This window comes from Phoenix dactylifera, chromosome 13 (genome assembly GCF_051530095.1).
Source record: "Phoenix dactylifera cultivar Ajwa chromosome 13, Ajwa_hap1_PhDact_Kaust_v1.1, whole genome shotgun sequence".
In the NCBI taxonomy this organism is placed as follows: domain Eukaryota; kingdom Viridiplantae; phylum Streptophyta; class Magnoliopsida; order Arecales; family Arecaceae; genus Phoenix; species Phoenix dactylifera.
The window spans coordinates 2,074,443-2,098,388 of record NC_143202.1 but is presented as its reverse complement, the minus strand read 5'-3'; the positions used below and the strand labels follow the sequence as shown (position 1 = coordinate 2,098,388).

Here is a 23,946-nt window from a genome sequence, read left to right as displayed (position 1 = left end):
CTTTACATATTATCAATTATGATATATGAGTTAATGTATCACATTATTCTAAACTTCTAAGATTTCTCCTTTTTTTTTGTAGATTTCTGATACTTCAAAGGCTTGTAGAGATGATGATGATGGAGCTGAATCCCGTCCTTGATGCCTTCTAGACTGTTTTCTATGGAGTTTGATATGTATATATTTCTAGACTGCTTTTTATGAATCCCATCCCTGTGTCAATGTTGATGTAATACATGTTCATATTGTTATAATGTGTATTTTATAATATAAATTTGCATTTTTATTTTTTTTAAAGAATACAATTTTCGACGCTTTTAAGCGTCAATAAAAAACGTCGTGGCATAGGCCCGGCACGCCTATGCCGATGCTTCAAATGCTTTCATTAGCATCGGCAAAAATAGGATTTTCCGACGCTTTGAAGCATTGGGAATTGTTGACGCTTCAAAGCATCGACAAAATCTCAGTTTTTGCCGACGCTTTTAGCTAACATTGACAAAAAGTATTGCCACTCTGGTATCACCGACGCTTTGGCAACGCTTCGCGTTGCATCGGCGGAACTTTAGCCGATGCGTATAAACGTCGCTAAAGGTTGCGAAAAGTGCCGAGGTAGGTTGGTTTTTCTGTAGTGTCATGATCCGACCCTATCCGACCCGACCCATTTGCACCCCTAGGTGAGGTAACATGACCCATTGCCATTTATCCCTTCTTCGATTCAAACACTGTAGTATGCTTGCGCATCTATCCAGCCAAATCCAATAGCCTATTCACATTCCCATCCACATCCTAGGATAAGGGAGAGAAAGAAGCACCAACATTTACTTTGTAATTAAATAAAATTTGGATCTTATTATAATCAATCATTTATAAGCAAAATCTTTTCCCATTCTAGTGTGAGGACTCAAGGTAACTTTTCTACTCACTATATAAAAAACATAAAATTTAGATTATAATATAGTTGATGGATTATAGGGGAATCTGTCATTAAATTTTAGTTTAATTTTTTGTATATTGGTCTCGAAATGATTTTGTATTCAAAACATCATCACATGGAAAAGTAAAATTTGAACTAAATATAACCAACAAATTATGGCAAACCTTATTCCAAATTTTATTTCTCATATATTATATAGCGTCATAGATTGATTCTATGATCATTATTTGAAAAAAATTCAAATAATATAAATATAATCTTAATAATTTTTTACAACTAAATGAAGTCAATTTTTTTTATTTTTTTTATTTTTTCTATGCATATACTAGTATTTGCACGTGCCCTTCTACTAGTAAATAAGTAAGAAAAATAGAAAACATATATAATTGCATCAAAACTATTTTACATTTGCTTTCCGTTTGGAATTCACAGCATATTCTACAACATTGCTCGTTCAACTGAATTCTATGACACGAAATGATCAAATGCCAAAAACTTCCTCTTTGTTTGAAGCACAACTTGCCATCTTCACAACAAATGATGCATGCAGTGAAGAGCCAGACGTATCCGTCAATGAAGTGTGTATGGATGAATATTATCAATCTTATCAATGTGCATATTTACTTTTAGTTTTAAGTTTCTTGTGGGAGTTAAAAAAGAGTAAAAACCACTTGACCATCATCAAAATTCATGGCAAAAACATCTTACCATGTCCCTTTGGGTTATTCTTAGTAAACCAAATAAAAACAGACCCTAGCAGACACCCACTCACTTTAGATGTGGGTCCCACTGAATAGATCCGAAACTGAGGGTGATACGGGTGTGCTGAGGAATAATGTATTTGTCCTATCCTCCCATTTATTTAATTCCCGCTTGTCCTCTTCCCAAAACCAATGCCTTCTCTCTTCCCCTTTCGATCCCACGATCTCCCTAGCGGTTGCCCCCACCACGCCCCCCCCCCCCCCCCCCAACCCCCATGATCAATAATTAATAGAAAAGTTAACCTTTTCTTGCCCTTTTCGCTCTTCCTTCCTTTGTTTAACCTCGCAAGTAATTAATTTAGTTCAATTTACTCTTCCGTGTTAGATGCGTCTTCTTCCCCCTTTTAAACTAGGCTTAGGGCTTCTCATCCCATTCCCCCTCATCTCCACTCCTCCAATTCCCCTTTGCATCGCGGCGAGATCGGTCCTGGATCTCTGATTTATCTGTAAAAATTGGCGCTTTTGGTGGAGGTAAGGCTGATGTGGATGTAAAGATCAAGTTTTTCCTCTCGATTTTCTCTGTTTGTCAGTGGATTTTTTATGTGTTTGTGGATCTCTGAGATCTCATACTCTCCGTTTCTGGGGATAATTGCTTCCCTGGGATCTATCTGGCTCTTTTTTATTTTTGTTTTTTGACAAAAAAATCCAGTTTTGGAACAGTATTCGTCTTATCTGCAGTTATCTCTTCCGGTTTCCTAATTCCCCTGCTGTTTCTCTTTTTTTTCTGGTTTATTTTTCTATCAATTTATCCTTCTGGGTTGCGGAATTCCGTCAAAAATTTTCCTTTTTTTTCATTTTTCTGTTTCTGTATGTTTTTTTGCAAGTAGTCACAGATTAGTGATGTTCTAATTGAGAAAGATTCTATTTTTCGGCTGCATGATTTTTTTTTTTTTTTTGAACTTTCCTTTTTCTTTCTTGGTGTCCTGGCTACTTTCCTGAATGTATCCATGCAAATTGAATTCCGTGTACTGTAACAGAGAAAGCAGCTTGGTCGATCATGAGTAGATCGAGATCAAGCAGAAAGACATTTCAAGATCTTGAGTTAAGGCTCGTGCCTGCTTATCTATCAAGGGGAGGCATGTTGGCTGCTAGTTGCGTAAGGGGTTGCCCCGACTTCGTAATGATCGATGATGGCGAGGATTATGAGGAAATATATCCTGCTGTCTCTTCAGGAACGGTATATGCAGAAAACCAGATTGATCTACTCCTTCACGGTATATATTGAATTTTTTGCTGCTGCATACTTATGCTCATGTTTGTTTGCTTTCCTAAGACATTTAGGTCTTTCCCTTATTCAAGTCCATGGGCACCTGCAATCAGAGAAGAGGACTTAGAACTTCGGCTTGGAATTGGAGGTGATCGAACAACTTTTTTTTCTCCATAGTAGAATCATATTTTATCTTTTGAATTTGTTCTTTTCTTACTAGCAAATGTTCCTATTGTTTGCAAAACTGAAAAGTATCCGCTGTTTTGTCAAATTTTCTGTTATAGCCTAATTCTTAAACATGATTGGTATAGAGACAATCTTGTCTGCAGAATGGCAGACCCTTGCTGATTGACTATCATTTGGTGATGGTTGATGAGCAGAATTGGTATTAGCTCTATTTCCCAATGAAATTACTGGATAAGTGTATTTTAATTGCTATGGAGCTATTGAGTAGTCCTATTATGAGATAATGGACGATCTGAATTCTCTGTTTATACCAATAGCTTTGCCAACATTAGGATGATAATGAACTGCTGATGCTTTTTTAGACTAGACCTGAATTAGAAGTTTTTGATTATTTGTTTCAGTCAGTAGATTTTGAGGTTTGCATACTCTTTTAAGAAGCGGCATAATTTTGTGAGAGTGCAAACATCTAAATTTTATTAGGTAAAAGTGAAGCAACTTTTAGAATATTTATCTCATGTTGGTGCGGAACATATATGGACGAACATCAATATGTAGTCTTCTCTTCATATGGATGGGATCTTTATGTCAAGCAATTGATAATCATTTTGTCCATTTTTTTAATTTCTGAACAATTATGAGATCTTAGGATTCTTGGTGATGGTTGTAGCAGTTCTGGGTGCCGAAATCCTTATTTTCTCAAACTGATTTGTTCGACCTGCTTTACTCTGGACTTTTTCAAGAACTTGCTTGAAGCCAAATCTGGAGGCATTCAGGGAAGTTAATAGGACGTGCTTACATAGGGATGGTTTTTATTACCTTTTTGAAGAGAGTAGTTGAAATCTATATGATGATTTGAACAATGTGCATGCTGTATGATGATGTGCATACATTAACATGGTCATGAACAGGACACCTCCTTTGGAGCTTGCCTTTAAGCTCCAATGAGGTTGAAGGCATTAAGATGGAACTTGTGTCCACTCTCTGATGAGGTTGAAGGCATTAGGAAGGGAGCCATTTCCGCCGTACTTATAAAGGAACCAACAAGATGGCTCACTTGACTGGCCAAGGGGTGTGGGCTGTGTAAGGAGTACCTAATTTTGTTTCTTTTTGATCCTTTGGAGTGTGAAGTTGTAACTTTGTTTCATTTATCTTATAGTATAAAATCAATAAACCGATTATGGATAACCAATAACCGATAAATGTTAAATGATTAATCATAAACAATAAATCAATGCCTAATGTATCTTGTACCTTCTAGTTTTTACAACAACGAAATCTTTTTTTGCTTTCTTTTATTTTTTTTTATATACAAAAAAGCTCCTTTTTATCATTTTCTCTTGTATTTGATACATCAAGCCTTAAGAGTGACAATTTGACTATTTTACAGGTTTTTGGTGGTTTTAGAGTGGTTAAAAATGTCAATCAAATTACAAGACCACATTTTGTGCTTGTACTTAATCACAGAAATCTGCAAGTAAATGCATTCCATCTGTGCCGATCAACATCCGGAGTTTCTTGTGACAGTCAAATTTCAATTTTTTTGGATGAAAATGCTCTGAAATCAAATTCCTCTCCGGCAACAAAGATTAAGAATTGTAACTTGGGTCTGTGGGTTAGCATCAAAGATAAGACAGCCAGCTTGGATTTCTTTAAGAATTGGTGGTTACGATTGAGGTGCTTGCATATCTTGGGAATTTAGTGGTGGTTGTAAAGGAGCACTTTTGGACCTGTTTGATTTGGAGGAAGTGGCAGGCCTGAAGTGGAGTCAGTGAGAGGCACTGCTTCCTTGTACTTGGTTTGGCAGATGTGGGACCCGAACTGCCAAAATTTGGCCTTTTTCTCTATGAAGAAGTGTGAACCGACTTTGACTTGGTGGTTTTTTACCTTTTTCTTTTTTTGGAGAGGGGGGGGTGGGGGTGGGAGGCCCTTACTAGAAGTTAGTATTAATGGTATGGGGAATTGTGGATTGGGCATGGCATCCGCTTTGAAGGGCAGATGCTATATGGTGTTTGAGCAGGAAACTACAATTGTTAGCTGTCTAGTTCTGTGGTCTGCTATTATTTGCCACTTGGTTTGCCGAGGTTGTTTAGAAGTTCTAGGTGAGCTCTAGACATTGTTAGATGACGGATTCTATTGTTGCATAGTGTGGTCTCCAGGTTGCATTATAGGTTATTAGATTTTGATCTAGAGGAGTTTTTGACGTTACATGATGCTTTAAGGTGTGGTTCTCCTGAAAAAAGTGGTTGCATTTTGTGTCTGAATGGTTGGATTCTTTTGATACTCCATCTTGTTGTAGCTCTTTCCTTCCAACAGATGTGGCATGTTAGTCCTCCAAGAAGATAACCAATTTTGTGTTGCTCACTTGTATCCTTACATTTATCATCTTGTTACATTGTGGATTTTGGTATAAACCTGTTGAGATCTGTTTTCATTGGTCAAAGTTCTCTGTTAGCCTGGCCCCTTTTGTTTTAATTGAAAGGAGACCTATCTTTGACATTTGACCTCTTTTTCTGCTTCCTGTCACCTTTCCTAAAACCATTTAGCTTGGATTTGATTTTTTTCGTGACTCTCAGGGAAGTCACCAAAGCATCTTGGTTCTTATGCTAGTTTTTGGACTATTACTCGCGGACTTGACCAAAAGGTGGCTGTGAAAAGCTAAATTGTTGGATGAGTAAAGCAACTACGAAGCTACTCTTGGCTGATGCCTGAATTTTTTTTAAAAAAAAACCTTGGTAGGGTTTAGATCTGTGGGAGAGTTTTACTAGGAGATGCTTACAGCTACGGAAGCAAATATGATAATAAGTATGTTGGAAAATACTTTGAAATTTGAATGCTAATATCAACAAGAGGCTTATGAGGGTTCTTCTATTCTGTTTTATCTTCTATTTTTCCACAGTTCTGTGTACTGCTTGTATATACTTGACTGCCTTCTCTTTGAACCGAGTTTGACGGGTATATTAATGCATACCAGTTTTTGTACTGCTTTTTGTGTTGTGACAGCCTCTAATGGATATTCCGGGAATTCAAGTGGTGGGGCTAGTACATTAGAAGATAGATTCAAAAACACCAATGCTTGGCAGTCCAGCAAGGTATGCATCCATTTCACCTCTTTGTGCCTAGGGAATCATTTATTTCAGCAATACTACTTTGATTGAGTAATGGATTCAAGCAGGAAAATGAATATGGCAAGAGGATCTTCTGTTAAGAGATCTATGCATTTGAGCACATGTTTTACTAGTTTCTAGACTGGACTTCTCAAAATTTTTGATACCAAAAATTCAGGCCGACTGGCCGACCTTCAAGAGTAGTCATCGGATCCAAAAGTCATCAAACCTATTAGCAGCTACTCTATGGGGACGCACATTTACTTCTTAACATAAAAAGTACATGTATGTTTACATTATCAGTTAATGTGCTTACTAGGAATGCTGGTACACTTGCTTTCTAAATTCTTTATTTCTTTCTTTTTTCTGGTAAGCACACTTTCTACAATTTTCAAGTCTCTGCTTTCTTGTTCCTCAGTTTCATGCATAGGAATACTGGATGCACCATTATTTTTTCCATTATATTCTGTCTAAATTTCAATCAGGACAACTTTTCTTACTGACTATAGATTAATCTGATTTTATTAATTGTCAGAGTTTCTGTTTATGTTTGTGGATGCACTATAAAGTTCATCTGATGTTAAACATGATTCAGTGTGGACAGGCATCAAGCAGCCAATACATGTCAGACTTTAAGGAAGTGAAGCTGAGATGTGCTATTTGTATGGACACTATGAAAGAGGAGACATCCACACTTTGTGGGCATGTATTTTGCAAAGCCTGCATCACTAATGTCATCAAAGTGCAGAAGAGATGCCCGACCTGCCGGGAGAAACTTTCTATCAGCCATATTCACCGCATATATCTCCCAGGTGCAACTTCCTAGCAACCGATTATACAATGACATTCAAGTTATTCTCTGCTCTTTTGATCCTCTAACATCATTTGATTGTGAGACACTTTTAAGAAGGCCGAAGGTGGGCAATGACACCCCTTAATCATATCATAAAGGGCTCTGATACATGGGGGATTGTATCCGTGATTGTGAGACCTAATTATGTGATGTTGTTGTGGATGAGAAAGTTTTTGGAGATGTATGCAGGGCTTCTTGTAACTTGAATTATAAGTATATACCATGATCATCGAATGAACTCAGGTGAATTTAGTCTGATGGAATGAAAAGTACATGGCTGTCTGTTTCACATTGCTATTGCCGCTACATGGTTTATCCTGTTTCCCAGAATGTCTAGATGCTAACTTCAGCTACTTTGAAGGACTGATTAAAGCCCTGCAAGTGGAGCTACATGCAGCTCGAGATGTAGGCATGTACCATCTATGGTGTTTACAGTGTTCGGCGCAGATCATGCTCAAAATGTTGCAAATTGTCCTGTGGCCAAATTGCTCACACGGGTAAGATACAAGCTTCAATTGCAGCTCTACAATTATCCAACTCCTCTCATTATTTGATGCTTCCTTCTCCCATCCTTTGATGTTCTCAACACCTCCATGCTCCCATCTCTACTCGCCTCCCCAAAATCCCCTTGAAGCTTTCCAACACTTTTGCTGCTGCTGTTGGAGTACAAGTTTCCTCATCCTTCTCTGCCTTTCAGCTTCCTCGTCCCCTTTCTTCTCCTTCCCTCTTCTATTCTCTCCCCCTTGATTAACCACCCCACCTCCCTTGCATCCCTTGGTGTCCTTTTTATGAAAACCACCCAATGTAGCTTGCTCTAAATCGCTGTCGGTGACGCATTGTGCGAGTTCATGGCGAGAGAGATCATGGTCCTCCAAAGAGAATGTGGCTCATAGCAACACTGGTGGTGCTTTGACTGGTGGACCACCCAAGCATGGTGAGAATGAAGGGGTTTATCTCCATCACCTTTCCTTCCCCCTCTCACCTCTTCCCTCTGTTTCTCCTCTCCCTCCACCAGTTCCCCTCTTCCAAACTGGGTTGGTTGAGCACCCATAACTCATCTGCTTGAAACGTAAATTGTACATTGCAGCTGTAGTTCCATATACAAAGCTCCAAACAACCCATAAATGCTATGGAAATGTATTTGATTGTCCTGGACCCTCATAAGACTACTTGCTTGATGGTTGAAATATTCTGCATTAGCAGCTTTTGGGTAGTTGACCACAGGAGCGGGGATTTCCAACTAAGGATGAACAGGCTCCAGAGTTGTGGTGGTGCAAATATGGACTGAAACAATAATATATAAATGTGTACATATATATATATATATATATATATATATATCAAAATTGTCCCAGCAAATCCAAAAACTTAATATTGTTGGCAGTTGTAAACAAATGATCCTAGTGGCATAAGAAAAATTCTACAGTGCATGGGCTCTGGAGGAGGGAGATCCTAAAGTTTAACAAAAGCTGCACCCCTGCTCCTCTCTAAATCATCAAAACTTTTTTGTTTTAGCGGAGGTTATGCCAGAAGCTGTCTAAGAAACATACTCCAAGTCTGCAGCTTACTAGTGATTCAAAATACAAGCAAGCAGAAATCTGCGAGAAATCGCTCTCTTTCCTCATGATCTGCTATATATAATTTACTTTGATAAAAAGAATGCCAGTATAGAAAAATAGGTAAGCCACTTCAACTTGGGCTGTAATATAAGCAAAAGCACCAAAAACACCCCTTTCTAATGGCGGATCAAAGTAAAGAGGCGAAGCACATCTTGGCTCAGTATATGGTTCTTAAGTTTACACTAAACCACACCTTCAGAACTATCAGGATCGAACAAAACAGGTTATCTTTCACCTTTCTACCCAGCTTAAAATACAAGCTCCTTTGATACCCATATACTTGTCCATCAAGACAAATTCCCAGAGGAATTTGGCTCTCCTCACCAAGAAAAAGAAACTAAAAAGGTTTTGAGCTCCAAGATATCAAAGTGTGGTTGAAACCTGTAAACCAATGAATAGAAACGACCTCAGCAACAAAACCATATTTATCAGATGACAAAGGCAAGAAAACTAAAACCCAAAAAAGGGTACCTCTTTGTGCAGACCAAACCTGCTTCATATATATTTCATTCCTGCAATTCTTATACGCCTTGATATCAAGTACTGAGCAAGAGAATAAATAACGCCTAATACTCCTAGAACCCTCACTGGAACTATATCTGTTATAATGATTGATGGCAAATTAAGAGGCGCTGTTAGCAGTAGCATTGTGTCTGTCTGCTTCACATAATCCCACATAAAGCGATTGAAGAGTATGTGGTTTGGTAAGGTGAGAATAAGAAGCGCAGCATTCTTCACAGCAAAAAACCATCCAGGTCCACCAATCTCAAGTCCCCATCCAGAATTTCCATGCCAGACTTCCTCCCATATCCTGTACAAGGCAGTCAAGACCAAGTAGCTAGAGACAGCCATCGTCACTGGAAAATATCGTTGCCTGTCCCCGAAGCCTGCAAATATATCGGAATCCTGGTTGAGAAGCAACAGGATTGGTGCAAGGAAAAATATTGCACGATTAGAGCCACCAGTGAGATGCATGTTAAGTATCAGGCAGATGACAAAGCACAGAACTGTAGAGACATTGCCCACTGCAGGCATCCAAGCAGCCTCAGCTGCCAACCTCTTGATTGTGAATGATGGTGCAGCTGATGCCCTCCGTTGTTGGATGAGCCTCAGTTTTGGTGGGAAGCCAGAGTTCTGACCAGACTGACTTGGTGCAACACCTCTGTCAAGGGCTTTCTCACGCAACAACGATGCCAGCTCAAATTTGATCTCTAATGCAATCAGCATAAATATCATGGCATAGAGACCCAAAAGTGACATTCTTGCCCCTTCAACTGCCAGCATAGTAGTGAACTTGGCTGCTTCTTCCCCTTCTTCAGTGCTCTTGGCTCTAAGCTGTCCTTCCAGTAAATATGTCACTGGGAAGAGGGCTGCTAGTAAAGCAAATACCCATGGCAAGACTCTTGTACTTGATGCAGATGGAAAGTGAGTGAAGACTACAAAGACAGAAGCGCAAACAATGGTTGCAACAAGAAGGGGGCACAGAATTACTGCCTGGAAGAAGTATTCTGCACAAATATAGATGCCTAATGTCACTCCGACTCCAACTGCATAAAATGTCCTCAACTCAACAATATACTTGACAGGAATGATGGAGGTGACAGCTGCTAATGTAAGTAAGATTGTTGCTATGAGCAACCATGATGGCCATGTAGGCTTGGAAGCCACAATGCCATATATTGAAATATCATCAGAAGAGTTATGTGCTGCTTTTATCAAGTCTGACTGGAATGCCCATGATAGAGGAATAGGAGGCTGCATAAGGATAAATAGAAGACCTGTAGCCACCACGAGCACAAGGAATCTTTTTGCTGACTGTGCATAGAAAAGCAATATGAATGAACTTAATAATCAACTTTCAACTGGTATCAATGCTAGAATAGCATGATCTAGAACAAAAGTTGGGTGAAAAAATGACAACATAACAAGGTCCAATAGGGCATTTAAAGAACAACTCATCCATATAAAAAGAAAAAAACTTTTTTTTGTAACATCCGGTAGTTCTACAAAAAGGTTGACCCCTTCCCGGAGACCAAAAATTTCAGATCTGGACTAGAACTAGGTAACTAATCTCTATTCTGTTTTTACATAATTGCAACATGTTACTCCACTAAAATCATTAAGTTTGAATACGGAATACACATAGCAAAAATTTTATCTGGAAACACATTCACATCAACTCACTTTTCTCGGTGATTCAGAAACGCTAATGAAGGACAGAGTAGGGGACAGGCATATAATAATGTAGAACAAAGTATGGGACAGGCATATAATAATGTAACTAGGTTTGTTAAAAAGCTGGAAAAATATGATTTGCCAGAAAATTAAATCAGGCCTGAATTTCAATAAAGAAGCTGGGAAGGAGGTTTTTTTTTATGGAAAATAGATAATGGATGATCAGGGTCTCTCCTGAAAATCAAGAAGCTAGATGTCAGAGAAAGAATCACAAGGAGTTTCATGAACCACTAAAGAAGAATTTAGGTTTGCTGAAATTTTGATATTAGACTGGAGTTCTTCATTTTAATTGGACTGCAGAAATTAAAAGAAAAGCCAAAATAATCAATTAAAAAGGATGAAAAGATATTAGGGATCAGTAATATGTGATTGTTGTTATGATAATATCCATATGAAAAAGTATCTACTCTCATTTAAAAGGATGAAAAGATATCAGGTAGTGGTAACAAGTGATTGTTGTTGTGATAATATCCCTATCAAAAAGTATCTACTCTCATTTCTTCTCGTCAGTCAATTATATATTACCTTCAGTATTCAGGTGTTCACAAAATAAGCTTTAGCTTGTGGCTTTTGTGTCACAGTAGCTCATGGGTTACCAGTTGCAGAAATCCAAAAAAGAATCTGGTCTCCTCAAGTGTTGAAGCTGTAATCTAACCATCTCTAGGTTTCGATAGCAAATGAGGGCTCTATGCATAGGTAAATATTTATACAGCTGTTGCATCATTTGGTTTATGCCCATAACTGGAGCACGCTAAGCTTGGGATCATCATTAAGTTGATGTAATTCTGCCGAGAGACTTCCAGTTTGATATCACTATGCAGCTCCAGTTAACGGATCCCACACATAATTTTTCAATGTAAGAATATACTTAGGGAATGCACTTGACAGAGCTTGCATCCATTTGTCAAGGTCTGGACTGAAATCATAGACAAAATAAACTTCTTTAATCAGCTTGACAGGATAACAGGAAATTTGATGTCATTAAAAGGTATCTGATTAGGGGATAATCATGATATCCCATTTCACTCGGTACCAGCATGTGTATCAACCATATTGGTACTGAACCGATAACTGGTACAAGTAGCGTATGGAGTGTTGGTATGCCAAACTGACTTCTGGGTCAAGCTTACTGACAGTAAGCCAGAATGATACCGATATAGGTTCTAGTAGCAAAATGGCATACCTTGTAAATTAATCCTTCCTTTGACCATGGGCAAAATCCAAAATCTGGATAACGAATAACATTATTATAATGAGATTAAAAAATTTGATGTTGAGTATGGGAGTTCTAAGCCAAGATACCCCATTTTGTGGTCGAGCACATGCCCAACCTGATGTCAGTCCTTGCAATTGATTTTGAGATCCTGGACAAATGAACTTTAGGAAAATGAGATGTTTGTTTTCAAACAAGTTGGTAAGTACTCAAACCTACCTATCTAGTTTAAGCTAATGCAAACCGTAATGAATTCTCAAAGTCCTTTCAGAAAACCATTTCGTCCCATATCCATATACCTATCCCTATCCCTTTCTTAATATTGTTTCCCACATGTCAGTGCTATAACAAAACGTTACCAGCAAACATACTAAATTTATAATAATTCAACACCTAATAGAAAAATGAAGAAGTTAAATGGCAAATACCTGGACATGGGAAAAGTGAAGAGCAACAATTGGTATGCAAGCGATTCCTGTTAACAAAATATAGGAACCCAAAAGCAAACCATCTGATGGAGGCCTTCCATTCCACCATCGAAGAGCTTCAAAGATTGTTTCCCTGCACAACCAGGCAGACAAAGCTACAATACATGCATGAGCATAACCTTGCCAGACTTTCATTTTCGAAGCTCCTTTAGACCTGTCTCTGAATAAACTCAACCCGGAAAAAATATGAGTTCATAGGAATGCAATGACTGCATGACAAGCATTTAAAGGCAAATAAATATAGAAGTGAAGCAATAAGCAAAGTAACCTAAAAATATTTGAGGAAAATCAACATGACATGAAACTAAAATAGAGTATTAATATTCCAGTGAACAAAACACATGGGGACAGAAAAAAGAAGATGGTTTGCAACATACTTGTAAAGAAGCAATGGTGGGGAAATAGCCAAAAGCAGAACAGATGACACCCACAGAACTGATTTTGATGTAATAAATAGCATCGCTAGCTTTGAAGAATATAGACAAGTCAGTATCCAGACAGCTTTTGGTCCAATCCGATGATCCACAGACAACCTCCTCACTAGAGCCAAGCCCAAAAATGTTGTTGTCAAAACCATGTAACTTGGATACATCACTTCATCATCAAATCCAAAATAATATATTGTGGTATGGTTGAAGAAGCGATCCTCTATGTAACACAACAACAATGCATGACCAATAAGACCAAGCTCAGTCAAAAAGCGCAGTTTTGATGGAAGAAGTGCCAAACCAGGAACAACCATTGCCATCAATACACTTGCAACTATCAACTTGCAGAAGGGTTTCAAAGGCATGCCAGCAATCCAGATATTGAGATCCCAGTAGTTATGTACAACAAACCATAGAACCATCAAGCTTGCTAATGTCACAAAGGCAAAGTATGACGACAAGCTTTTCTTCGTAAAGAATCGAGCTAGATAGAAGCCGGAAATCAATGGAAGTGGGATGAACTGAAGAAATAGTAATGCACAATATCAGTATTTTGACATGACATTGAATGTAGTTATAAAATAGCCTATTGTCTTAAAGGACAGAAGTTGGACTCTGACTTCATAATGCATGCATATATATGCATATGTACAATTTTCATATGAACAATAAGCATATTAATAAATTAATTCAACTACAAGAAATCCAAAGAACAGATTTATATACTATCTTGAAACAAGAGAATAGTAGATTACCACAAGAAGTGAATATCCTGTAAGTGAAGTCCATCTTACCATTAAACCCCCCACCCACTCCCACTCCCCCCCCCCCCCCCCCCCAAAAAAAAAAAGAAAAAAAGAAAAAAAAAAACAGCAATTATGCTAACTGCATATATCAATTTCAAGTAGACATGAGAATTAGCTTTCAGCAATAGGAAACCATCTCTGGAAATGTTCACTTTGTAATCACATCAGAGTGAACATTTTATAGTTTTAGTCATCTATCAAATCAATCTTTGAGAAAAGATGCATGAAATATCATTCATTATTTTGTGATTTTCCTGATTTGTAAAACTGTGATAATTAAATAGTCAGGTTCCTCCTACTTATAATTATCTTGTATATATGCTTCTTGGGTACTTCCATTCAACAAGACCAGCTTATCTGCATTTGCACTTACATTTGCAATGTCACTATTGAATCCCTACTTGTTTTCTTTTTCTTTTTTTTTCTTTTTCTTTTTTTTTTCTTTTTCTTTTTTTTTTTTGGCGCGGGGGGGGGGGGGGGGGGGGACTTTCTCTTGTTCTTTCCTTACAAAATCAGTTGACTAGACAAAACAAGTAGACAAGCTACTCACCATATATTAGCATAATCTCATCTTAACCCAGAATGTTCCACATATTAAAAACGCTCAAGAACCAAGCTCAAGCCAAACTCAACCCTAGCTTAGGTTCAACTTGGTTCAGCCTGAATTCGAATTTCTAGGCCAGCCTCTGGCCAAAGCTCAAGCTTAAACCTGATGTGAACCTGTTCAAGGCTAAGGGACATCGGTCATAATCAAAACCAACATAGAGCAAGCCAAGGCCAAAAAGAGACACATGAAGGTGGTTCACGCCATACTTGCAAATGGTGGGCTATCTCGTAGTTTGAGAGACACAGATAGTTGTTCATGAGATTGTAGCATTTATGGAGGATCAAGAGGTGTAAGGAGAGGGGAGAAGGGAGAGGGGAGAGGGGAGGAGAGGAGAATAGGAATTTGACAGATAGGAGAGTAGGCAGTAAAGGTAAGAGTTAGGCTTCTATTGTATATCTTATGTAATATTTCATACATTATATTTAATTAAGATTATAAATCTTGGTTTACACACACAATAGACATTTTGAGTTTCACATTGGACTTCATTGAACCAAATCCAGTCCATCTCCAGCGCGAATGTATTTGTGGAGAAAAATATGATCATAAGATCCATATCACCCAGACCCAGCCCAACATGATTATGGACTAGTAAATGAGCCTCAGGCAGAATACTACCAATACCGCCCATTACAAATCCTATTGCATACAAACTCACAGATTAACATGTCCTTATTCACAAACCCATTGCAGTTGCCAAGACCCTCCACTCTCAAAAAAACTGCAGCCCTCTTCCCTTGCAATAAATTACCAAATTTCCTTCCAAATAAGTGCAGAACATTCATCTTATATCTTAACCATCGCTTTCCAAAATTTGCTATAAAATATTCATAAACACGCAAACATCTCCTCTCTTTTAAGGCAAATAAGCTTGATTCCACCAAACCAAGTTAACCTTCATTAGCTCCAAATTCTCCTTGTAAAAACCCTATAAATGAATTCCTGTCTACTCCATAACTGGCATTATAGTTTCCGAAATCGATCAAACATAAAGAGACGCAAGTGAAATGCCAAGCAAGCAAACTTCTTGCAACCTTGTCAATAACTAGGCAAACCACCCTTCATACTTACCACATCACCAAGCAAAGATTTCCTAAGCTCACTGTATACTCCCCAAAAAGAGCCTAATGCTCCAAGTCTTCCCTATCCATGACAATAACAATTTTTTCCTCAAAGATTTCACAAATCCTGCTTTCTAGCATGGAGCACCACAAAAATAGGATAATTCATGAAAAGCAAATATATTTGAGATAGTCATGGATATTCAATAACCTTACATCACTTTAGAGGCACAGAATACTAAGGTCATTTTTAAGGAATTTTAAACAAGCAAATTTCAAATGAAGGCTTCAATCATAAGCCCAATGGTCTACATTTGTAGAAAAAGTACCTTAGGTTGTTGATTGTGTTCTTTTTTCCTTTCTTTCTTTTCTTGTGTTTTTTTTATTAAGTGAGGCATGCCTCATTACTATTGCTACAGTTGGACCTTTTCGCTTAGTAACTATAGACAGATTGGGATCTCATCCCAATCGAGAGAAGAAACAGATCAACATGTTTCGCTATGGTGTTTATAAAATGCCATTGTTTTTTGTAATTTTTAGTGTCTGAGTACTGGGCAAAAGTTCAAATTAGCTTTTAAGGATAAAACAGGACAAGTTCCAGATAATGATCTTCTATCTTCTACTTGATGCACATTCAGACTTTGTCTTCATGTCAACTAAATAAAAAATTACTTTAAAGCAGATAACGTAATCTTATAGAGATAATTTGTTGGCATTTAGGTCTGGTAATGTATACCATAGCATTTCTTCCCAACTCTTACACATGCAACTTCAATCAATCTGAAGTCTGAAAACTCCTACTGTTAGAAATTTGATGGCTGTCAAAAGGTTTATTTTGACGACTTTACTTACTTTTCTTCACTCTTTTTTTAATGACTTTAGTGCAACTCATTCAAACATTTAGGTTTCCTACCACTACTCCATGGATTTAGGTATTTTAATCACTTAAAGAATATCATCCCATCCAAACAATTTAAAAATCTCCACTTCAAGATGTTCTCGTGTAAAACATGATAACTAAACTTGATCAGAGAACATCGATAGTATAAGATGCTAGCAGCAGATGTTTTTAAGCAATGAGCACAAATAAGTTTCCTTCTAAGGTCTTAGGCAAAACCTATTCTGCGGCTTGTTTCATTTCAACTGAAACAAAACTTATTAAGCCGAATAAATACCCCAAAACCAAAATGCATCTATTAACTTATCACATTTGACTTGGATCTGGTCCAAACACAATAACTTGAAGCAAATTGAACATTATAAAAACTTATCCAGCTCATGAAAAGTCAAATATAAACCTTTATTATGAAGACACTCCCTTGTCCTTATTTCACTTCAGAGATGTTTCGGTGAGAGACAAACATAACAACAATGTTCAACAATCGACCAAAAGTATATTTATCAATTATTTGAAAATCCACAGATCCAACATATGACAATCAATGGTTAGGGCAGCAACTATCTAGCATCTTAACTGTCTTAAGGTCTCTTCATTTCCTGTTTCAAAGTTTATAATGAAGAGGGAGTGTAAGAGAGATTAAAGATGCAACTCCACTCCCTCTTGCCTCCTTTCAGGCATTATCCAACAAGCTGCTGACCTCCACCACAATTACACTCCCACCCCCACCTGAAAAAAAAAAACACCTGCAAAGCCCGTAGCCTCCCTCCCTCTCCAAAAGAAAACAATATGCCATACACTTATCCCACAATGCACCATTGTATAATTATTAAGTAATAATAATATGTACAAGTTCATGTAGCAGGTAAATAGAGTACCTAACATGCCTTCATCAGGACGTCGATGTATACACTTCCATTCTCCAATTTTTCGCTAATATATTTCACAGAAAAACACGGCAAAATGGATCAATCAAGAGGTGTACTTGTGCAAAATTATCTTAAAACCCTTTGGTACTATGAGTCAGATATGCTGATCAAAGGCCAACTTCCATGGTTTTGACATCCTCTTTATTTTAAGGGTTCCAGGGTTATTTGTAAATGAGAGGGTATGGAAGGTTTGAAATGCAGCTGCCCCCCCCCCCCCGCCCCACCCCATGCAGGCATGAAACACCTCGATGCTCTATCTATCCAGCAAAGGTCAGGACAACCTCTCTCTCTCTCTCTCTCTCTCTCAGCGACCCTTCCTATTCATTATGCAGTACATCAACTACTAATTTACGCCATTGGTGGTTCTCCCTTGGGCTCCCGCCCATTTCATGACCTCATGCACTGCTCTCCCCACCACCATGCCCCTTCCCATGCACCACATCAAATGAGGGGGACATTTGCATTTGAAACATGTCAAAAAGCCTCTACAGCTCCGAACCTATATTGTTGTACCTTTGGATGGGTCAAAAGATGCACAAAACACATTGGTGAAATCTTAGTCTCTTTCAGTAGCAGAAAAGGTCATCTACCCGTCTTTGCATAAAGGATTGTGGGTGGCATGCTGGCTGCTGCTGGTTTACTATTTGGAGCGGTAAGCTTCATTATGTATCAAAGAATTTTATTCTTTAAATCATGGGTGGAATTTAGGGCACTGGCAGTGTACCATCTTGAAGAGTGACCTTCATGATATATTAAAAGAAACATCCCAAAAGCCCTACTTTTCTCCTTTAATTCTAGAACTTATGTTGTATTGCTTTGTTCTCTCCAATTTCTTGGTAACTAGTTCAGAGTTCAGACTAATATTCAGAATTAGATGATTATAAAAAGAAAAGAAATTAAAGATAAGAGATATCAAGCAGTCCAGAGCATACCAATATGGGGAACCCAATAACTATAGCACCCGCTCCGCTAACTAGAATGGACACAGCAGTGAAGGCCGCTGAACTGAAAGCATCCCCGACCATACCAACAACATAAGCTCCCACAGCAGATGCCCCTCCAAGCATCGCCACCGTCACAAGAAGATAGTTCAGCGGGGGCGGGGCATGCAAGTACCTCCCAAACGAATGGAAGACAACTCTGACCTCGAGGCAGATCACCACCACCACCATCGCAACTGCTCCATTGACGACCCGGATATTGTGCATCTGGTGCGCGTCCTTTGTGACCCACCACAGCGCCCCCCTCGTGGACGCGTACAGCTGGAACAAGAAGGGGATGAAGAAGAGGAGCAGGAGATCGCAGACGGACGAGAAGGACGCGAAGATGGTGGAATGGTGGGAGCCGATGCGGAAGAGGAGGGGGACGAAGAGGAGATAGAGGGTGTGGAGGCAGCTCTCGAGGGGGCCAAGGATCTGGGAATCCCCGGCGGCGGCGGGGTCTTGCTTGCCGGAGCGGAAGGAGGAGGGGCGGGGGAGGGAGAAGAGCCAATAGAAAACGCAGGAGAAGGCCATGAAGTGGTAGGCGGCGTTGGCCATGCCGAGAGCGGAGACGACGGCCCAGGTGAAGAGGGCGGGGACGGCGACGGGGATGCAGGCGAAGAGGAGGCGCTCGAGGGCGAGGACGACGGAGGGGTTCTCGATCTGGATCCATCGGAACTGGAGGGAAGCCCAGACGCCAACGAGGAAGGTGGTCTCGGCGCAGAGGAGGAGGGCGAGGGCAGTGAGGGGGAGGGAGGAGATGGCGGAGTGGAGGGAGGCGGAGAAGAAGAAGGCGAGCTGGGCGGCGACGAGGGAGAACCAGACAGCGAAAAAGGCGCCGAACTTGAGGCGGAGGGAGTCGAGGAGGTAGGCGAGGAGGAGGCCGGCGGCGACGACGGAGAGGACGGGGGCGCCACCGAGGTCAAGGAGGAAGGCAGAAGCGGGGGCGAGGGCGAGGGCGACGCGGGAGTTGTGCGCGAAGGAGGGAGGGGAGTGGAGGCGGTTCTTGGAGGCGGAGGAGGAGGAGGCGGCGGAGGAGGAGGAAGGGGAGGGGCGGAGTGGGGTGGGGTTGGGGCTGGGGCTCCGGTGGTCGGCGGCGGCGGGGGAAGAGAAGGTGGGGAAGGCGGGGGCGCTCGCGGAGGAGGAGATGAAGGCGCGGTGACGGGCGAAGGGCTCGTCGGACATCATCCTGACCGGCGGCGAGAGGGGGGTTTAAGGGTTTAGAATTAGGGTTATGGTTAGGGTTAGCGTTCCGAGGGAAGGGAGGCGGCGCCGCCGACGAGGGCGGAGGGCATCCCTCGGTGATTCGATTCGAGGGCGGCGGAGATCGGGTCGAAGTAATTGCGGGATTTGTGAAGAGGGGAAGAAGAAAGAAAGGGGACGGTGGAGAGAGTGGTCTAAATGCGCAAATCCATCTGCCGGATTTCGGTTTTCTTGCGTTTACCGGAACGATCCGAGTTGGGTTCGGACCGGTTGGCCACGCATTGGAAGGGGATAGAACTAGAAGCCGAGGATAGAACTAGAACAGCTCTACTGCCAACAGCTCTCCCAAACAGGGCCTTAGAGCTGCTGTTCTTAAGTCAGGAATAAGGTTGGAATAAAGCCTGGGATAACAAATAATTACTTTTTTTTTTTAAAGAAGATTTTAAATGGGTAACTTTCTTGAATGCACATAGAGCTTCTGCAGACCGGTCCAATGTAGAAGGGTGCCGCAGTATCATCGTCCGTGATCTCTATAAAATGGAGCATGGTCTGTTCAGAAACACTACTATCACTTTCTAGTGTGAAGACCACCTAAGGTTGTAGCATGGCACCTCTTTTTTTTGTTTTTTGCTTTTCTTTTTTTCTTTGGGATACAAGGGTGGGGCAAGCTTGAAAGGAAAAAGTTCAGTCTTTGAAACATTACAAAAGAAGCATCTACGTCCAACATAAGGCCGAATTCAGCTGGAATTGAGGCATTGTTCTCATACTAGATGCTGCCCTGAGCATGTTTCATAATCCAGCCTGCCATTTGGTTTCCTTCTTGGTAAGTATGGGTTGCCTGAAACAAAAACAAATTATTATTCATTTGAACTAAGCGATTACCATTTAACTCATGGCTGCAGTAGGAGAATGAGTTTGGGTTGTATCTTTCATGTGAACCAATAGATGATTTTTTTAATTATTTTTTGAATGTTGGTTGTTAAATTATGTCCTGCACTAGCTCAAAGTAATTCAAATTTTTTATTCATCCATCTACATAAATCTCAAACCGACTGTTTTATGATCCAAATGATAGATTCGTGCGAAAGAAGATGAGCCCTTTTTTTCGTGCGAAGAAAGGTGAGCCCCGTCAGCATGAGAATTGCTGCAGGCGACCACTTTTGGAAGCCCATAAAACTATTGCTTCTGGGCCCTCCTCAGTCCCTACTCTAGGTACCTATCTTTTCTCCCAAAATATAAACCAAAAAAAAGCGAAAAAAAAAGGAAAAACAAAGGGCTATCTCTGCCCTCACCTTTAAAATCTAGTTCAGTTCCCTTATTCCTGTTGTTAATTGGTTTTCCTAGTTAATTTTCCTATTTTTTCTTATGTAGCTAGTGTCCAGACTGAAGATTTCTTTTTCTTACACCCGGGCTTATGTTAATAGTTTAAACACATGATAAACTCTTTCTGATTGTTTTTTTTTTTTTTTTTTTTGCTGAAAACGGGTTTTCATACAGTACGTGTATGAATACACCCAATAAAGTCAAAAAAGACTAACTCACGGAGAGCCAGTGGCAGCTCCCCCTCCCCCACCCAAAAGGTGTATCCTGAATGATGAGCCGCGAAAGCAGCCACCCAGTCGGCTGCCCCATTAGCTTCTCTGAATACATGTTTGGCCTGGATGGCCACCCCAACCCCACACATCGTCGCTATATCCCGAACCAAGGGGTGGTCTGAGCCCTCACCCCTCAGCTCCTCCTGGATCCAACTGATAACTGTGGCCGAGTCGCCCTCCAAGACAATCGCGCCAGCCTGTAGTACCTGCCTCGCATATCGAAGACCCGCCCAGGCAGCTCGTAGCTCTGCCCCGGGAACCGACGTACCGAACAACTGACAGCCTCCTGCTGCCACCACTCTAGAGTGCGGGTCCCGTATCACAAAATCCGCACCTCCTCGCGCACCTCCATCCAAGACCGATCCGTCGAAGTTGACCTTGAGGAAACTCGGGGGTGGGGGTTCCCAGGTGAAAAACACCTGCTGAGGAGCTGCCGGAGCAGAGAGGGAACCCCAGGTGTCCCGAGCTATCAGAGGTCCATCTGAAGAAAGTCTGATCTCCAATGCCTGGACTCGCGCGAACTCCGCAACGAACCTTGGTGACACCCTGCGCTCACCGAAAGTGCGGGCGTTCCTCGCCAGCCAGATCTGATGTGCTGTGCAGGTCGCTCGAATAGCCTCCTGACATGTCCGAGGCCGGGCCAGCCACTGCTGCATCATCTGTAAAAACTGAAGCCTCCCACACCAAACCCCCTGCGGGAACCCTGCCCACAGCCATGCCGACCTCGCCCACGTACACTGGAAGAGCACGTGGTTGATCGACTCCTCAACACTACATGTCCCGCACTCCGCAGGAATCCCCCAACCTCGCCTGCTCAGCACTGCTCTCGTCGGAAGGCGGTCCCATGCCACCTTCCATAAGAAGAGTGCCGCCCTCGGGTGAAGCCCAGACCTCCAGATCCAAGTGTAGTCCTGCCCCGGCTCATGCTCCTGCAGGATAACATCGGCGAGGTCTCCCAGACTGACACTAGACCGGCAAGAGGTGCCCCAAACCCTGACATCAGGCCCCCCGCAACCTGGCACCGGAAGGGACCGGATCCTCTCAGCTAGGTATCCTCCGAACAGCTGACGTAGCCTAGCGTCATCCCATGCTGACTCTCCTGGGGCAAGAAGATCGAAGACCCGCAACCCCTCCACTGCCTCAGCATCGATCATGGTCGGCCAGCACCTCAGTGGAACAGTATCCACCCATGGGTCCGCAGTCACATCAATACTCCGCCCATCGCCAATCAGCCACCTGGTGTTTGCTGACACCGTCGGCAAGTACCTCCCAATCTCACGCCACATGAAGGAGACTCGCCGCGCTCTCCGTGCCGCCTCTGAGCCCTCACGGCCATATCTGGCCGCCATCACCTGACTCCACAGCCCGTGTGGCTCTAACAAGAACCGAGCTGCATGCCGAGCAATGAAAAGCTCGCGCCGCTCCAGTAGGGACTGCACCCCGAGACCGCCCTCACTGGTAGGCCGGCAGACATGCTCCCAGGCCACCAAGTGCACCCCGTGGCCTCCGCCGTATGACCCCCACAGGAAACATCGCAGCAGTCGCTCGACCCTCAGCAAGGTCGTCTTCGGAACCACGGTGTTGGCCATGAGGTATACTGGCATGGACCCCAACACTGATCTGATCAAAGTCAGTCTCCCCATCATAGACAGGGAGGCGGCTCTCCATCCCTCCAACCTGCTCTCCACCCGCTGCACTAGGTAGGAGCACTCTGCCACCCGCAGTCTGCGGCCTGTGATAGGAACTCCCAGGTAGGTCAATGTCTCCTCCTGCTGAGGTATCTGTAGAATCCCTCGGATCTCCTATCTGACCCTGCTCTCCGCGCTCGGGCTGAAGTGGACTGCTGACTTTTGGAAATTAACTCTCTGACCTGACGCCACGCAATAGTCCGCCACTACCCTCCGAAGGACTCGTGCATCAGAAACCCGCGCCCTGGCCAAAAGAAGGCAATCATCAGCGAAAAGTAAGTGGGAAAGAGGACTAGCCCCCGGGGCGGGGACATAGGCCTCGAGCTCTTTGCGGGCACACACCCTCTACAAATCACGAGACAAAATGTCAGCACAAAGAATAAACAAATAAGGTGATAAGGGCATCCCTGATGCAGCCCCATGGTGGACTCGAAGAAAGGTGAAGGTGTGCCGTTGACCAAGATAGAAAACTGATGCAAAAATAAAATTGTTCTCCCAAGTGCAGGAGAATCGCACAAGTAGTAAAATCTCGGGAGTCCGAGGTCGAATCCTCAGGGAACGATCTATAGATTATTAGCGTAATTTTTAGATGTAATTTTCAGTTAAATAAATTTGTGGATTAAAACGATGTTTTGGTTTTCAGAAATTAAATGCAAAGAATAATAAACAAAATTCAATGAAATAAAGATGGTAGAGAACTGGAATCCCCCTTGATGATATTGCATCCAAGGAATAAACTCTATGGTTCTTGATTAAAGATTAAATGTAGGATAGATCTAATCATGGTATATGTTTCATGAACATATGAACTCAATTTCTAAGCATTCGTCGTACTTTGTACGTCTACGACGAATCAAATACTAAAGCAATCCATATATCAATAATCATAATCCATTTAAGAACTATCTACGAAATAACTATACATGAATCAAGAACATATCAATAAATATAAACCATTGAAAGCAAAAGTTTAGAGTTTACTTCAAAAAGCAATACATCAAAGGTTCCTCCATCTCCCTCCCTAAGAAATCAGCCCTCCATTAACATAAAAGAAAACTCCTTTTTTTTTTCTTTTCTTTTTTTTTCGGAAATAGGGGCTCCCCTGTTTCCCTCTCTTCTTTTCTCTAATGACAGGGGGAGCTCCTCTGTTT

The 23,946-nt window shown here is 41.4% G+C and overlaps 2 protein-coding genes across 3 annotated transcripts; one reads left to right on the top strand and one right to left on the bottom strand.

Annotated features, from left to right (window-relative positions):
- The first annotated feature begins 1,826 nt into the window (after positions 1-1,826).
- On the top strand, positions 1,827-7,334 carry LOC103697201 (uncharacterized). 2 transcript variants are annotated; one of them, XM_008779008.6, is made up of 5 exons: positions 1,827-2,166; positions 2,673-2,872; positions 2,969-3,050; positions 6,089-6,177; positions 6,797-7,334. In XM_008779008.6, the coding sequence occupies exons 2-5, from the start codon at positions 2,693-2,695 to the stop codon at positions 7,016-7,018; spliced, it is 573 nt and encodes a 190-aa protein (XP_008777230.3). In that variant the 5' UTR covers positions 1,827-2,166; positions 2,673-2,692; the 3' UTR covers positions 7,019-7,334. The 2 variants fall into 2 exon arrangements, with proteins under 2 accessions (XP_008777230.3, XP_026656963.3); XM_026801162.4 differs by having other exon boundaries at positions 6,788-7,334.
- Positions 7,335-8,713: 1,379 nt separating this feature from the next.
- LOC103697202 (uncharacterized) lies at positions 8,714-19,736 on the bottom strand. Its single transcript, XM_008779009.6, has 5 exons — positions 18,262-19,736; positions 12,978-13,549; positions 12,541-12,760; positions 9,136-10,479; positions 8,714-9,045 (listed from the first exon to the last, which is right to left on the bottom strand). Exons 1-4 carry the CDS (start codon positions 19,495-19,497, stop codon positions 9,160-9,162), a joined length of 3,348 nt encoding a protein of 1,115 aa, XP_008777231.4. The 5' UTR covers positions 19,498-19,736; the 3' UTR covers positions 8,714-9,045; positions 9,136-9,159.
- Between the last annotated feature and the right edge of the window lie 4,210 nt (positions 19,737-23,946).

Coding starts and splice junctions, on each gene's coding strand:
- LOC103697202 (XM_008779009.6), bottom strand. CDS start 19,497: ATGATGTCCGACGAGCCCTTCGCCCGTCACCGCGCCTTCATCTCCTCC. Junction 12,761..12,977: donor CCACCATTGCTTCTTTACAA/GTATGTTGCAAA, acceptor GAGTTTATTCAG/AGACAGGTCTAAAGGAGCTT. Junction 10,480..12,540: donor TTCACTTTTCCCATGTCCAG/GTATTTGCCATT, acceptor TTCTATGCACAG/TCAGCAAAAAGATTCCTTGT.
- LOC103697201 (XM_026801162.4), top strand. CDS start 2,693: ATGAGTAGATCGAGATCAAGCAGAAAGACATTTCAAGATCTTGAGTTA. Junction 3,051..6,088: donor ACTTCGGCTTGGAATTGGAG/GTGATCGAACAA, acceptor GTGTTGTGACAG/CCTCTAATGGATATTCCGGG. Junction 6,178..6,787: donor ATGCTTGGCAGTCCAGCAAG/GTATGCATCCAT, acceptor AACATGATTCAG/TGTGGACAGGCATCAAGCAG.